The sequence below is a fragment of the Zingiber officinale genome, chromosome 6A (assembly GCF_018446385.1).
Source record: "Zingiber officinale cultivar Zhangliang chromosome 6A, Zo_v1.1, whole genome shotgun sequence".
In the NCBI taxonomy this organism is placed as follows: Eukaryota; Viridiplantae; Streptophyta; class Magnoliopsida; order Zingiberales; family Zingiberaceae; genus Zingiber; species Zingiber officinale.
In genome coordinates, this window is record NC_055997.1 from 142454143 (window position 1) to 142470972 (window position 16830).

The 16830-nt window shown below is 41.4% G+C and overlaps 1 protein-coding gene across 5 annotated transcripts; it reads left to right on the forward strand.

The window, feature by feature from the left end:
• Positions 1-6644: 6644 nt before the first annotated feature.
• Positions 6645-9459, forward strand: LOC121998419. Of its 5 annotated transcripts, none has more exons than XR_006116493.1 (7): positions 6645-7018; positions 7104-7179; positions 7336-7530; positions 8479-8829; positions 8924-8981; positions 9071-9154; positions 9244-9459. XR_006116493.1 is itself a non-coding variant. In XM_042553350.1 (6 exons), the coding sequence occupies exons 3-5, from the start codon at positions 8556-8558 to the stop codon at positions 9120-9122; spliced, it is 384 nt and encodes a 127-aa protein (XP_042409284.1). In that variant the 5' UTR covers positions 6645-7018; positions 7336-7530; positions 8499-8555; the 3' UTR covers positions 9123-9154; positions 9244-9459. The 5 variants fall into 5 exon arrangements, 1 of the variants encoding a protein (XP_042409284.1); XR_006116492.1 differs by having other exon boundaries at positions 8499-8829; XR_006116495.1 differs by having other exon boundaries at positions 8499-8829; positions 9270-9459.
• Positions 9460-16830: the final 7371 nt, after the last annotated feature.

Consider the following 16830-nt stretch of genomic DNA (forward strand, 5'->3'; position numbering starts at 1 on the left):
ACCGCGATGGCCGCTGGGAAAGAGGAGGAGAGGAGAGAGCAAAGGAGTAGGGAGAGTGATGACTGGCCGACGGACGTGGGTTCGACGTCGTTGGCGTGGGCCCCTCCCTTGGCGGCGACGAGAGGAGAAGGACAGAGGAGATGAGGGGCAGACGTCACCGACATCCATCACTCAGGGTGACTGCGGCGAGAGGGGGAGAAGCCTCCCTTCCTCCCTGTAGATGGCGTGAAGCACCAAAACTCCCCTCCTTTAAGCCCTAGACAGTATAATGACCATCTTACCCCTCCCTTTCTCTTTAATCCCCTCTATGCCCCCTTAATCAATATCCACATCAATAATAATAATAATATAAGTGAGATAAAAATAAAATCCCTAATTCCTAAACAGAAAACCCTACGCCATTCACCCATTTGACATTTCGATGCCGCCATCCCTTCGTCGCGTCAATCTCTGTCGACACCGCTCCCTTCATCGTGTCGATCTCCGCCGACGCCGCTCCCTTCGATGAGGCAACGCCTTCGGCCTCTCTAGTCTCCTGCCATCATTGATCGCTCCCTACCTCCTGTCCAAGCTTGATCTTTGCTCTAGTTTCCCGTCGACGTCGTCAGCCTACACATCCTCCGATCCTTGTATGTCATCAACACTTGCTCCCGTCGTCAGTGAGGTGAGCCATATTTCAAGTTTTTGTCATCAACACTTGTTAGCCAAAGTCGTTAGAATCATTGTTCTCACCTCGATGCACATGCTCTTTCAGATGGAAAGGAGAATCTAACAAGATTTTCCTTCTTTCCATCTTGATCAAGGGTGAAACCAGGCCTTATTGCTGAATGTTTCAACAAATTAAACAGTTAATGGCTTTGCTCTGTTAGAGGAATCACTATTGCTAATCAAATCATCAATCCATGTTGCTTTGGCATAAAAACATGATGTTGATGGTTATGCTAAACTTTATTTATTCAAAATTTTAGTAGCTCAACCACTTTCACAGTTAGGAACGCAAACAAGCCTGGCAGAGGTAGTGAACTAGTGTTGTCTTTTTTTTTTCTCTTTTACTTGTCTGATAAAAGAAGACAATCAATTAAGGATATATACTCTCTGATAGATTAAGATTGTGCTACTTTTATAATGATTAAGGATATTAATCAATTAAGAAGACTTTTCTTTAAAATATATCATCCATAAAACTCATTAAAAATATATTTAGTTGAAGGTCATTATTAATAATCATGATTATTTTCTGAAGATTATGTTATCTAATCTGTTTGGTTCAAGTTATGAGTGATTTTTAGGTAATGGAGCATGACTGTCATGCCAACAAATGAGTGATATAACTTGGAATATGATTACCTTATAAGTGTGAGATTTTATGTGATTTTCATATTAATAATTTTTTTTCAAAATCATCCTCTGCTTATTGTCCTTTCGGACAAAAATACCTTTGTATTATGACCACTCACCCAATGCACTCATCTTCAAATAGCTCCGCGGATAACAAGATTGCAAGATCTCCGTTGTTTGTCTCAGTGACGACGGTCGCCGAGGCTCCTTCTCGCTCCTAGACGGGTAAGTTCGAACCCTACGTGTATCCTCTTGGGTCTCTTGCTTCAATTCAAGTTCTTCCCTCCCCCCCCCCCCGCTGCACGTCCCCCCATTCCTATTGGAAGGAAGCTCTGAAAACCCTTTGATCCCCAGGCACCACCTTGGACATCGTCATCATTGACACCAACGAGTCTGACACTTAGATGTCAATTCCAAATATGGATTCGCCCTTCGTCACCCGCAGCTACTTAGATCTGTTACAGCCGAGGCTCGCCTACGTCCCCCAGCCTCGGTCTCTTCTTCCATAGTCACCATCGCCACATCGGATTGTGGTGGACCACAATCTCCTATGAGTCAAAACGTGTTAGTGGCCATCAGCTAGAGACGGATCTTGCTAATTAATATTATCCTTAGCTTAGGTTAGCCCAATTTTTTTAATTACCTATGTATTTTTTTTTACTTAGCCTACTAAACACTCCTTTCATAACCAAAGTCCAGTCCACCTCATTAAGATCAAGTTCATCCTAACTCTAATTCCTAGATCCTTACTTAGCGTTAATATGGCTGCATGACTCCTTTGAGGGTCAAGTCGGCTTAGAGCTAAGATTGTGTTCGGTTAGGGTAATGTAATCAAGTTTGTAATGTAATAAAATGTATAATGTAATGTAATTAATATTACATTACTATGTTTGGTCAATGAGTTGTATACCATGCAGGTAATCTTTGATTACAAGAGTGATTATATTCTTTTGTTTAGTATCCATTATTTTTTATAAGGAATATAATTCATATTATCATAAAATAATAAAAATATCCATATAACTAAATTACAATGGGCAAAGCCTGTTCAGGAAATTCTTATAAATATCTTTTGTTTGGAGTCAATATTGTTTGGTATCCATTATCCTGTTCAAGAAATTACAAGTTTAAATTGTCCAAATTGTATTCCAAGATTGCCTATTTTATAACTAAACAATGAGCTATAGGTGGTCAGAGGAATGCATAATGAACCTCAAGAGGGCAGAAGACTGCTCGCTGCGAAGGTAGGTCATCTGATTGGGTTTGACATTGAACCTAAGGAGTCTATTGGTTGTGTCCACCATCTCCGGGACATCGCTGAACCATCGGCCATTCCATGGTCCCGCATACTAGTATTGTTGCATCCCTGACCAAATGAACAACTGTGGGTCTCCTCACAGACCAAGGCTGTAGACGAATTAGCCTGGAGTTAGATCGCTATCGCTCATCAACGTCGTGATGTTGATGTTAAGATTGGTCCCATTCTTCAGCCTCCTTTGCTCCACAATCATGCCAAGAATATGGGTATTTGTTGGGAAGTTGAAGCTCTGCCACGTGAATTCGTCTGAGCCACTACCGTTGCCAGCTTCATGGATCGCGAAGTTCCCATCCTCGAGGAGCCGTGCGACGAGATTTGAGAGGGGAGAATCGAGTGCGCTAGAAGTCCAAAGGACGCTAAAGCTTCCATCAGTGAGGACGAGCTCCCCGACGGTGGTCAAAGAGAGGTTGCCTGAGCGGGAAGTTATTGATAGATCGAATAGTGCGATAGAGGGGGGTGAATATCGCATCTTTTTAAAACTTTTCCTTAGTCTTTTAAAAACAGAGTCATGCACAACGGAAAGTAAAAGAATAGACAAGTCTGTTTTACTTCGTTCGGAGCCTAGCTCGACTCCTATTCGAAGGCCCGCGATCCTTGATCGCACCGATGAGCAATCCACTATAACTTTTCTTTCCGAAATCCTCGGAAAGAAGCAGATCGTACAAATGAGCAGAGTAAGATAGTAACAGCCTACTATCTTACTTGAATTAAGTACAATGCAAGTAAAACAAATATATCGATTACTTAGATAGAAGATGTAGCTCGATCAGCACTTCTTGGATGGTACAACAACTTGCTTGATGGATGTGTAGAAGAGTAGTAGCACGAACAACTTTTTCACAGAGATAATATCAGAACCCGTTACCCAGCCATGAACTTGGAGCTTCACTTTTATAAGAATCGTTAACGTTCGGTCGACCGATCCTTGGGTTTGGTCGACCGAACCCGCTCCCTTCCTTCCTGGCTGGAGTCTGACGCTGGCTCGATCTTCTGCATTAACTGGTCATTAAGGGTTCGATCGACCGAACCTATTTTTCGGTCGACCGAACAGCTTCCTTCCCTGTTCATCGAAATCTGCTGAGATCTTCATTTAATGCTCCATTAATACTGATTGGATCGGTCAACCGATCCCTAGTTCGGTCGACCGATCAAGCTTCGATCAGACTGTGCTTCGCTTTGGTCTGAACTGATCTCTGGTCTAAGTCAAGCTGGTTCGGTTGACCGATGTTCCTGTTCGGTCGACCGATCAGGCCAAATCTGCAAAACAGAGTTAAACAATATTCCTGCAAAACAAAGGTTAGCATAGTAATATAATGCATGAGTAATATAGACAGTAGAACTGTCTTAATCTCAACTTGGAAACCTTCCCGGTTTCTTCAGTTGGATCAGCAACCTAAGGTTGTTCCATTTAGGAACTCGACCTCACTGTCGCTCCTCCAGTTGTATACCTTAACTTACCTGCCAAACATTGGTCCTCCAGACCTATTTGGACTTTTGCCAGCTCAGTGTCTGATCGCCCGATCCACTAAGACTTTTCCTGCAATACTACATTAGCCAACAGTAATAATAGTAATACAGAATACAATGGTAAACCTAAACCTAGATTTACTGAGATCCGCTGGTCCGGTCGACCGCGTGTCCGATCAACCTTGCTTGGAGTTCACTCCTCCAAGACTTCTCGTTACCTAAGGTTACCACCCCCTAGGATTTACTTCATCTGGCTTCACTCACCAGAACCTAAGATTACCACCCCTTAGGATTTTCTCCACTTGGCTTCACTCACCAAGACTCAGTATTCGGCTACCCAGGGATCAAGTCCTCCAGACCTATCCACCTAGTTTCCACGATATACCGAGATTTCTCTTGCCTAGCCTCCAACTAGGACTTCCCTTGTCTAGCTTACAACTAGGACTTCCCTTGCCTAGTTTCCAACTAGGACTTCCCTTGCCTAGCCTACAACTAGGACTTTCCTAGATCAAGCTCCATACTTAAACATACTTAAACATATTTGTCTGACATTAAAACCTTGGAGGTTGATTGCACCAACAGTTATAGGGCTCCGACGATTGGCAATCCACACAACAGTCTGGACAGGGATCCTGTTGTACCATATGTTGATGTAGCGATTTGTGGATTAGTTGGGGATGAAGAAGCCTAGCTAGAAAGTTTTGCATGTGGAGACCAAGGCGACAGTTTCATTGTCAAGGAGATGCAGATTTAGAGTTAAGGTGTCGCTCAACTTTGATCGAGGGTTTGGTTTGATCTAAAGAATGATAAAACTAGAGGTATATTTGATATTTAAATTTTAGTTAAATATTGGGCTTATAATATAATTGAATTACATGTGATTAGCTTTGTAATTCAGATTACAAAACTATGTTAACTTTTGTAATTCAAATTATATTATATTACGACTTTAAAATTGTATCAAACAAAATAATCAATCTTGATTACATTACAAGGCTGATTACCCTCACCAAATGCAGCCTAAGAGATGGGATCTCGTGAGTGTGCGAGGAGGAGAGCAACTCATGAGAAAAGAGTGGCCTTTGCACATGAAAAAAAACTATACACTCATCTACTAAGAGTTTTGTTGGATCAAACTCGACGCTAGAAGGAGATCAATAGCGTTACAAATTTTATAAGCAAATAGTAACAAAAATAATTGAATCAATCAAAGTAGTACAACAAAAAATATAAATTACTTGAACATATTCAATAGTAAAGCAATGTGGGCATGCAAAGAACTTATCTATAAATTAAGCATGCATGTAGTACATTAACCAAACTAGAAGTATATACATGCACATCAATCTTATTTCTAATCTTCCCTTTCCACAAAGCTTCCGGAGGTGGGGAAACTTTATAGAAAAAGAATCTAAAAAGATAAGTACAATCAAACAAAATATAGCAATACAAAAACAAATAAAAATATTACTCTAGGTGTTGACGATCAAAAATGAAGTGCGGATTGTAGCGTGCCATAGTACAGAAGACGAGAGCGCACGAGCACAAGAGATTAAGAGAAGAGTGAATTGATTATCTTGAAGCTCTGCTTGAAGCTCTTTATATAGTGCTTGTTAGGTCGCCTGAAGCCTTCTTGGTCACATGTATTCATGTTGACGAGCTACAACTTCTATCCATGAGATAATGCTAACAAAGTTCTCCAATAGATCAGACGCCTTTCGATTACCTGGTAAAGGGTCAAATTTGATTTTAACCAAACTCACTCAAATTGCTGATTAACTTTATCTCCGTCGCTTGGAAATTGCTCTGGTTGTTTATATTCTTCAGTTGCCCCAATCCAGATATGGTCTCCTAGACCCTTCAAAATATGTTCATCAAGAGTTATCACCAATCAGTCATCCCGAAATCCCTCCGGTCATTTGGACCATCGAACGTGCTTCCCTACAATGGTTACATGTAATGAGTAAAATAAAAAAAAATTAAAGTTACTTGCACTTACGTTGGATCTAGACGTTCAGCTCATAGTTGATTCATCTAGATTGAGTTTCCAAGATACACCTTCTAGCTGATTCCACTTGAACTTATTTGCCAAGCGTCAGCTCCTAGCTTACTCCACCTAGATTTCATCTACCAAGCTTTATCTCCCAGCGTCACTACAAGAAAATTAGGATTCTACAACACTTAAACGACAACACTTTTTATAAAAAACGTTGTCTATTTTTTTTTAACAACGCTTTTAGTGAAAAACATTGTCTATTTCATTATTTTCTTATTCATAGACAACGCTTTTCTAAAAATCGTTGTCTATTAGTGATTTTTACGGGTCAAAGACAACGCTTCATAAAAAGCGTTTTCTATTAGCCTTTTTTTTTTAGTGTCTAAGACAACGCTTTTTAAAAAGTATTGTCTATTGTTAAGTTCTCATCTAAATCTTGATTAATACAAACCGTTGGATCTAAGTATGGAGTAGAAAATCCGAACCCTTCTCCCAACTCCTATCTTCCGATTGTTTTTGATCCCGAACCCTTTTCCCAACTCCTCATCTCACGCGGCCTTCTCCATCCAACTCCTCTCCGGCAAACTCCTCTCTAGCGAACCCCTCTCCGCGAACCCCTCCTCCAATCTCCTAATCTCCTCTCCGTCAAGACCGCGGGATTAATCTCTTCGCCTCCGTCGCCTCATTCACGCTTCCTTCACACTGCCCAATCTCTTTGATTCGTGGGTTTAATCTCTTACCCGTCCGATATCGAGCAGTTCTTCCTTTTGCTTCAACGGGCGAAGGCGAAAAGGTTTCCTTTTGAACTCTCCGGCGGAACCCGAGCATCCCGCGAGAACGTTGCTTCGATTCGTGGGTATCCAGTCCGATCTCCGGTTTCCGGCCTTCGTTCACGCAAGGTACTCGATATCTGAAGCCCTCTGGATTGCTTCATGGTTCTGCTAGAGAGATCTCTAAGTTTTTTTTGTCCTCGATTTGTTTTAGAATTTAGATCTCGCTTCTGGATCCCTTCTGAACCTGTTCGGATCGATCCTTTTCTGGAGATTTGCCTTCCATTCTGGTTTGCTTCTATTTTTTTTCTGGATCCCTTTTGTTTTTTTTCCTCTTGCTGTTTGAGCCTCGTGCAGTAGCTTTTGGCTCCGGTTACAACCATAGTGGCGTTTATGTTTGCCCGTTGGAGTTGGGTTTGATGTGGTGATTTGATCTGGTGTTGTAGGGTTTAGAATCTGGTTGCTGCTTGCATGGGAGATGGTGGCGCCATGGCTATTGAAGTCATGAAGATTGAGCAAAGTTGTGTGGAGAACAAGCAACCAGGGGCTGCTTCGAGTTCATCCATGTCTGAAGGAAGTTATGGGTTTTCTGGGATGTCTCCGTCTGTTTGTAGCTCCTCGAGGTCTTCTCCATCCCATAGGTACTGCTTAGTTTGTTGTATTACGATTTGGATGCTTAATATGGAATTTTACTGCTCAATTTTTGCCCTTTTACTCACCATTGGTTTCCTGTTGAGTTTTTACTATTTAATTTACTTGAAATTTTGTATTCTGCATTTTTTTTCTACAGTTTTTTATTGTTCAATTTCTATAAGATGCAGAGAATCTTTGTCTGAGTTAACTAATCGGTGTTGAGTTTGGTTTTTTATTAGCCTGTATGTATGAGTTCTTACTGTAGGGATCGAGTCAAGTCTGCTTTATCATCACTTGTTTGTTTCGATGCTACTCAAAGAACACTGAATTGATCAATCCCAATAAGGTAGACGCTCAAATATGCTCATTAGAACTGCCCTTAGTAGATACAAATAGGTGGTCTGTGTATGCAAAAGGTTTAGGAAGGCAAAGATTCTTATACAAGAAAGAAAAGGTTCATTCTTTGTGAGAAAAACAATATAGTGTTTAATCAGTTAAGCTTTACCTAAATAAAGTGGTTGTTCTTTGTCTGATTAGTTGTAAGATGTAATAGATTTTAAAATGTGAGCTAATGTAATATTTTGTGACCTTGACCATGGGTCATAGAAATATAAAAATATGTTATTTGTTAAGCTTTACCTAGAGTGGTTGTTTGTTAAGGGGTTTGATAGAGATTAGTTGTAAGATGTCATGTTATAGGACTTGTGTGATGGCACTTGATTCACCTAACAAAATTTAAAACATTTTAAATGTAAACTAATGTAAAAGTTATAATTTATATTAGAGTGGATATATATCTTGTAGTTATTTTTTTTTATCTTGCAGTGAGAGTCTTCAATATTACTTTTTCTATAAAATGCTCTAGTTAGTCGTATCCTTTTGACTTCCTAGTAAAATATATTTGATTTGTGAGCAATAGTTTCTCCAGCTTATTAATTTTCACTGCTGCTTATTAGTGGCTTCTTATCAATCCTAGTGGCTAGTCGCTTGGATGTAGATGTTCCAGTTCTAATCAACACAATGACACTCTAAAATGGATAAGAACAAGAAGCCAGAGAAGGTGAGTGGAGAAATCCGGTTGGCGGACTTCTCTTTGGGACTGCTGCACAACAGGGTTGCCGGAAGTGTCGTCGGTGCGCAGAGGGAGCACGCCGCGCTCATGCAAGCCCAGAGGAAGTTTCAGATCGCCCACTACAGGAGGACTCCGGCCAAGATCGAGGAGTTGGCGGGTTCTATTGAGTGTCCCGGCATTGCCATGAGCGCCTCCCAAGAAGAGAAGAAGTGCAGCTTCATAACACCGAGTTCAGGTACCAAAAGAGGGCTTTTACAAATTACAATAAACTCAAACAAAAATTAGGGCAAATTACTAATTGTTCCATCCTCTTACTGATGTATACACAGATCCTGTGTATGTTGTTTATCATGATGAGGAATGGGGAGTTCCAGTTCATGATGACAGGTGATTACTTCCACAAATTTCTTCATCTTATCTACACAAATTTCAACTAAATTTACATGTTGACAAGATTTAAATGGATAAACTTGCAGGATGTTGTTTGAGTTGCTTGTTCTAACAGGAGCTCAAGTGGGGATGGACTAGACTACTATACTGAAGAAGAGGAATGAATTCAGGTTAGAACTAATGCTAGAAACAGTTTTTATTCAGAGGAAAGTACTTGTTTCGAACAATTTAGAATCTTGAAAGAAATGTTGTGTGGCAGGGTGACATTTGCTGAATTTGATGCAGAGTCTGTCTCCAAGTTCACAGAGAAGCAGATGGTTTCCATCAGTGTGGAACTGAAGCTGGATTTAGGAAGAGTTAGAGGAATATCACTATCTACTTTGAAACAGAATTAGTGTTAATTTTGATATTTACTAGCTTCTTATGTAATTAAATACTAATATTACTTCAATGTCAGAATCCTATTATTTTGGTATGAGTTTGAAATCATTAGCTGAGTTGATTATATGTAAAATTTGAATCTAGACATGGTAAAAGAAAAATAATAGTTTCGTAAATATAAAAATAATGATTTTAAAATATTTTTTTTAAATTTTTTTCTTTAAAACGACAACGCTTTTAAAGCGTTGCAAAAAGTGTTATCTTTGTAAAAAAAAATAACAACGCTTTTAAAGCGTTGTAATAGCGTTGTCTTCGCTACAAACGACAACGCTTTAAAAGCGTTGTCGTTGAGCAAACTTTTAACAATAGTGCCTTTAACAACGCTTTTTCAGGCACAAAGACAACGCTTTTTCAGGCACAAAGACAACGCTTTAAAAGCGTTGTCTATTAGCTTTTTTCTTGTAGTGCGTACTCCACTTTGACTTCATCTGTCAAGGTTTAGCTCCCAGCTTACTCCACCTGGACTTCATATGTTAAGTTTCAACTCCTAGCTTATTCCACTTAGACTTTGTTTGCCAAGATTCAGCTTCCAGCTTACTCTCCTTAGACTTCATTCACCTAGCTCCCAACTAGAACTTTCTTGCTAGTTTCCAACAAAGACTCAACATATACTTAATTTGCAATCAGGACTTTAGACGTTAAGCTTCACTCAGTAGGACTTTGTCAGTACCTAGCTTCACTCACTAGGATTTTTCCATTTGTCTAGTAACTTACTCATGCACACTTGATATTAATTCATTAGATCATAACAAACTTAACTTTAACATTAGTTATATATCAAAACTTCTAGGTTAAAAGTTGTGTTCCCAGTACCAATAAGTCTTATATAGTTGACAAGAGAGAATATTCATATGGCTTGATGCGTTGGCCACGCGGGTTGTCGTACGCGTCATGTATCCCCCCCCCCCCCCAACACGTGAGGAGGGGAGTTGATTGGTGGGATGATGTGCGGTCGAGCGGTAGAAGGGACAATGGTTGTGTCGTACATTTGGCGTAGTTGGGTCGTTGTCCATGTGATTCCTATTGACAATCTTATCGTCGGAGATGGAGAAGAAATTGTTGAATTAATATTATAATTCAAGTTCAACTTATCTATTGAGTAGTCTGAGCGGATAATCTCAGACTGCTAAGCAGGGAAGAAAGAGCTACTTGGATGACTACTGAGCTATCTTGTATGACCAAGTTGTTGAGTCAATCGAGTGCTCTAAGTGTCGAGTTAGCCGAGTGTCGCAGTGAGAAAGGATGATGTTGAGTCCTACATGAAGGAAAAAAAATAAATAGATAGAAAATTTCCTTATATTGTTTCCATTGAATTAGAAAACCATATAAAAAATACAAATGTTTAAATTTTAAAACTCAAATCACAATTAGATCTTTGTATCTGATTCTCCAATATGACTCCACAAGATAGACCTCCGGAAGGAGAGACCAATCTTAGTCATAAACTGTTGGAAACGTATGTGGGGTAATAGTTTGGTGAGAGTATTTGCTAGTCGATCCTTAGAAGACATATGTGTAACTCGGAGATCACCATTGTGAATTTATCCATGAAAGAAATTATAGTTGAGAGCCACATGCTTCATACGAGAGTGGAACACTAGATTAGAGTAGAGATTGGAAGCACCCACATTGTCGTAGTAGATGACTAGTTTTTTAGGAGGAAGAGAAGCCAAGCTGATTGAGAAGGGAAGACGACCAACACAGTTCGACAATCGTGATCGTGACCAAGCGATATTCTACTTTTGTATAGGATCGAGCAATAGTGTGTTGTTTCTTGGAGTTGCAGTAAATAATATTTCATCCAAGATAGAGAATATACACTCTAGTGGAAAAAAAAATTATTTTTGTTTCGAGCCTTGTCTGCATCTAAGAAGGCACGTAGAGCAAGAAATGATTGACAATGAAGTAAAATATCTTGGTGCCACATATGTATCTTAAAAAGTATTTGACAACATTCCAATACTCATTAGTTAGACAATGCATGAATTGAAATAGCTTCTTAACCACACAAGTAATGTCAGGATGAGAGATAAGTACTGAAGGCTCCCTACTGCTTTACAATATTTAGACAGATAAGAGAGGGTTGTGCCTTCACAAAGTGTAAGGGTATGTGTAACGACCCGCCTTCTACTACTAAGCTGTAAGGCCGATCACTACAGTTATGCTGAGCTAACTGTGCAGAAAACTGATCTAATTTAAATTTTAGTTGCTAACTGATAACTATTCTTGGTTCTACATGTACTGAAGGATGTACTCTAAGGAATACCAGGTGTATCCTACATCCCCTATGAACTAGAAGCTGATCTGCTAAGTTTCTTGGTCGAAACTGAACTTCCCAATCGATCCAGACTGAGCTGGGTCGATTGCTCTCTGTTGGATTGATCCATGGATCGATCCAGACTGCTACTGTGCTCGGGTGATAATCTGGATCGATCGGCTGATCGATCCAGGCTCACTGATCGATCCAGTGATCGATCCAGCGTGCTTCTGTGCACGGGACTTTATTTGGATCGATCGGCTGATCGATCCAACATAGGTCAATCGATCCAATGATCGATCAAAAACCTTTCTGTTCGCGGGGGATAGCTTGGATCGAACGACCGATCGATCCAGAGGCCTTCTGTTCGCGACAGAACGTGACTGGATCGATCGGATGCCTTCTGTTCGCGGAATCAGCCCTCAATCGATCCATGGATCGATCGGGGACCCCAGATCGATCCATGGATCGATCGGAGTTTCTGATTTCGCACTGAAACTCTGATTTCTGCACTGGTTCGTGCCAAAATCTCACACAACAATTATACAATGCATGGAAAACATTCTAATGTCTAATAACTAGCATTCTAACATGACATAGTGCAAGGTTTATTAATTCATAGCATTTAAACCATTAGGAATGCCGAAAAGTGTCTTAAGAAAGAAACCAAGTTCTTAATTTGCTAAACCCCCTAAGAATCTCCATTCCAGGTTCCTGCCACACACACCATCACTGCATTGACCTTCAGCTTCCTCTGCTAATCCATTTTCCCTTTACCTTTATCTGCAGTATAAGGAAAAAGTATCTATAAGCTTTCGCTTAGTAAGAAATCATCTACTCACAAAAACAATGCATACGAAGCCACTCATGATTTGAAAGTCATGCTATTTGAAAAACATACTGAATATGCAAGCATGACATGGCATGGTATCATACAAAGCATGGCATAACATAAAATAAAACTGATCATAACATGTCTAGAACTGTATATGAAGCTATCATATTTAACAACTGAAATAAGCTGAGTTGATACAAAAGTGAGCTAAGCTGAAGCTGAGCTAATACTGAATTCCATTATGTTTTAAAACTGATTTGGAAAACTATTATACATAATAGATAAAAATACTAAACATGCTGCTGTAGGGCCCTGGCAACTGTACTTGCTGTGCGCGCATCCCTAACTAGACCCGGGATTGCAAGTTCCGAATCTAGTAGGGTTTACTAGGTTAGCTAAACCTAGGGACGACTATGGGAGTCCAACCCAGTGGATATCTAATCCAGTACAGTGCCGCTGCTGAAAGTAAAATACTGAAATGCTAATCAGCTGAATCTAGGTTATCTGAACCTAGAACTAGGTTGTCTGAACCTAGAACTAGGTTGTCTGAACCTAGAACTAGGTTGTCTAAAGCTAGAAATAAAACTGACATGCTGGTTTAAATGCTTCTATGCATTTCACTATGCTGTTAAAACTGTCTAATGTTGCGCTAAACATTTTATCGAACACCTAGTGTGCTCCAACTCTCCTCTCTAATAGGGGAACCACCTCTAGGCACCCGACGACGTCTAGAACCTCTATCTGAAGAGGTAAAACGCGTCCGACCTATCCAGAGATACTCAACTAACCCCTAAGTCGGCGAAGAGAATTAAATACACTCTAGATATCGATAAAAATCTACATATAACTAAATTATAAGCATGCAATCAAACGAGAGCTACTTATACTGCAGGTGAGGGGTTTCTTACCTCATGTGCTAGATTTCTTACAAATCTAATCGCTAGAAATTCCGGTGGAGACGACTTCTCGACGATTCGCTCGCGTCCACGCGTTCTTCTCGCGGATGGGAACGTCCTCGTATCGAAGATCTCGCCGGAAAGTGCTCCTAGAGCTCTTGGGGCTTGGTGCGCCGAGAGAGGAAGAAGAGGGAAGAGGCGGCGGTGAGGTTTTGGTGGTGAGGGTTGAGAAGTTGCCGAACCCAAAAATAATCCAAAACCTACTCAAGTTTTCCAATTTATATTAAGTGGGTAACTAGGCCCAACTCAAATATAAATATAAATGTTTCCCTTCTCTTTCAGCACAGCCCTGCTGGGTTCACCGGTTACTAAGGCTAACTAAAGGTTTAGCGGATCCGAGAGATCCCGGGTTCGATTCCCGCTTAAACCATTTTACTTTTCTAATAATTTTTGCTACTTCCGATACCCTAAAAATTCCAGAAAAATATCTAATAAATCCAGAAAAATCATAGAATATTCCTAAAATAGTTTTGAGAATTTTCGGGCATTACAATCCCCCATACCTTATAAAAAGTTCGTCCTCGAACTTAGAATAACTCTGGGTACTTCTGTCTCATGCTGGCTTCTGTCTCCCAAGTTGCCTCTTCTGCTGTGTGACTGTGCCAAATGACCTTGACTAATGGTACTTCCTTGTTCCGCAATTTCTTAACTGCTCGGTCTATTATCCGAATAGGCCGACTATCGTAGCTGAGGTCTTCGCGGATCTGTACCGACTGGGGCTCAATCACCTGGGTGGCACCTGGGGTGTGCTTCTTCAGCATAGAGACATGAAATACGTTGTGGACAGCTGACATTTCCTGGGGTAGCTCCAGCTCATATGCTACCTTGCCCACTCTTCTGCTGATAAGGTATGGTCCCACATATCTGGGACTAAGTTTGCCCTTTTTCCCAAAACGCATTACTCCCTTCATGGGAGCCACTCTGAGGAACACTGAAAACTCTAAGGGTCGTCGCCGTGCAGGATAGCTTTTCTGGCGGCTCTGACTCATCTCTATCCTCTGGCGGATCGCTGTGGTATCTGCTACTAGATCCGTCTGAAGTTCCAGTTCTTTCTGTTCACCACTCATACCAGCAGATTGGAGATCTACACTTCCGCCCAGAGAGCCTCGTAAGGTGCCATGCCGATAGTGGCACGATAGTTGTTGTATACAAATTCGCTAAGCTCGATATTTGCACTAACTTCCTCAAGTCTAGGCACACGCCGGAGCATATCTTCGAGTACCTGATTTACCCGCTCCGTCGACCATCTGTCTGAGGATGGAATGTTGTGTTGAACTTTAACTTAGTGCCCGATCTTGTTGTACACTCCCGTAAATGTGATGTGAATCTGCCTCATCAAATAATGGTGCATGGGACTCCATGAAGTCTGAGATACAACTGGGCTAGCTTCTCCATGGAGTAAGATATCTTGATAGCTAAGAAGTGGGCTGATTTAGTCAACCGTCGACTATTACCCGGATGGCGTCAAAACCATTCGTGGTTCCGGCCCACTATGAAATCCATAGAGATATCCTCCCACTTCCATTCGAATCAGATAGGCGCGAACTCCTCACAGTCGCCGATGTTCGCCTTGACCCTCGGCGGTGAGGCAGATGCTAACATATCTGGCGATGTCTCGCTTCATCCCGGGCCACCAAAAACGGTTCTTCAGGTCTTGATACATTTTGGTGGAACCTGGATGCATCGCATAGGGAGTCTTGTGAGCCTCATCTAAAATCTGTATCCGTAGCTCATCCTGATCTGGAACACAGAGTCTGTCACCAAAATACAACACCCCACTCTCGGACACTCTGAATTCTCTACTTTCTGATTCTGCTAGCCCTTGCTCGATTTTCTGAACTTCAGGGTCCTACTCCTGAGCTGACTGAATATCACCAAGCAAGGTAGACTCTAAGGTCATAGTAGAGAGCTGTCCAACGATGAGTTCGAGATCAAAATCTACGATCTCCTTCTGTAGGGGCGGTAACATGGCTGTAAGAGATAATAAGGTCGCACTAGATTTTCTGCTAAGTGCGTCGGCTACCTTATTGGCTTTCCCTGGATGGTAGAGGATGTCTATATCGTAGTCTTTGACCAGCTCAAGCCATCTGCGTTGTCGCATGTTCAGATCCTTCTGAGTGAAGAAGTACTTCAGACTCTGTATACACTCTGCACTGAGCTCCATATAAGTAATGCCTCCAAATTTTTAGAGCGAACACTACTCCTGCAAGCTCAAGGTCATGAGTAGGGTAATTCTTCTCATAATCCTTGAGTTATGCGGAGGCATAGGCGATCACCTTGCCGCTTTGCATCAGCTGCTCCTAATCCCAACTTAGAGGCATCACTATAGATGTCAAAGTTGTTGGTGTTGTCGGGTAGAGCCAAAATAGCACCGGTCAATCTCCTTTTAGCTCAAGTCGTTCTCCAGATCCTCGTCCACCGAAATTTCCTATTCTTTCCGGTAAGATCATCGGTGGGAGGCTATCCGGAGAAGTCCTCTACAAACTTTCTCGTAATATCTCGCTAATCCCGTAAAGCTTCCGATTTCAGACGTTCTTGGTCTTTTCGCTACTTACTACTTCTATTTTCTTTGGGGTCACCATGACATCATCCTTTGAGATGATGTGACTCAGGAAGGACGAGCCGTAATTCACATTTCGTGAACTTGGCATATAGTTGATTCTGCTGAAGATACTAGTTTCTGGTGCTCTGCATGTTCTTCCCGAGTTTCTGAGTAGATAAAGATGTCATCGATGAACACGATAACAAACTTATCTAAGTACTCTCGATACTCTGTTCATGAGATCCATGAACGTAGGAGCATTTGTCACGCCAAAGGCATGACTACGAACTCGTAATGTCCGTATCCGGTCCTGATGTCTTCGGTATATCACCCTCCTTGACTCTGACTTGGTGATATCCTGATCTGAGGTCAATCTTAGAGAACACTGCTGCTCCCTTTAACTGGTCGAACAGGTCATCTATCCTGGGAAGATGATACCTGTTCTTGATCGTGACTTGGTTCAGTGATCTGTAGTCTATGCACAGTCGCATGCTTCCATCCTTCTTCTTCACGAACAATACAGGCGCTCCCCATGGTGAGTGACTCGGGCGTATGAAACCCTTGTCAAGCAGCTCCTGTAGTTGCTCCTGAAGTTCCTTCAGTTCTGCTGGAGCCATGCGATAAGGCACTTTGGAGATAGGATTTGCACCGGGAATGAGCTCTATCTCGAAGTCAATCTCCCTGTCTGGTGCTAAACCTGGTAACTCTTCAGGGAAGACTGCTGGGTAGTCACATACGACTCGAACCTCTGCTAGCTGTTGGTTCTTGTCCTGGCTGGCGTTGACTACATGTGCTAGGAATCCTGTACATCCTGA

Excerpts from the sequence above, each read along its gene's own strand:
- LOC121998419 (XM_042553350.1), top strand. The coding sequence starts at position 8,556 with ATGGATAAGAACAAGAAGCCAGAGAAGGTGAGTGGAGAAATCCGGTTG. Across the intron at positions 8,830-8,923 it reads CTTCATAACACCGAGTTCAG|ATCCTGTGTATGTTGTTTAT; the intron begins GTACCAAAAGAG and ends ATGTATACACAG. Across the intron at positions 8,982-9,070 it reads GTTCCAGTTCATGATGACAG|GATGTTGTTTGAGTTGCTTG; the intron begins GTGATTACTTCC and ends ATAAACTTGCAG.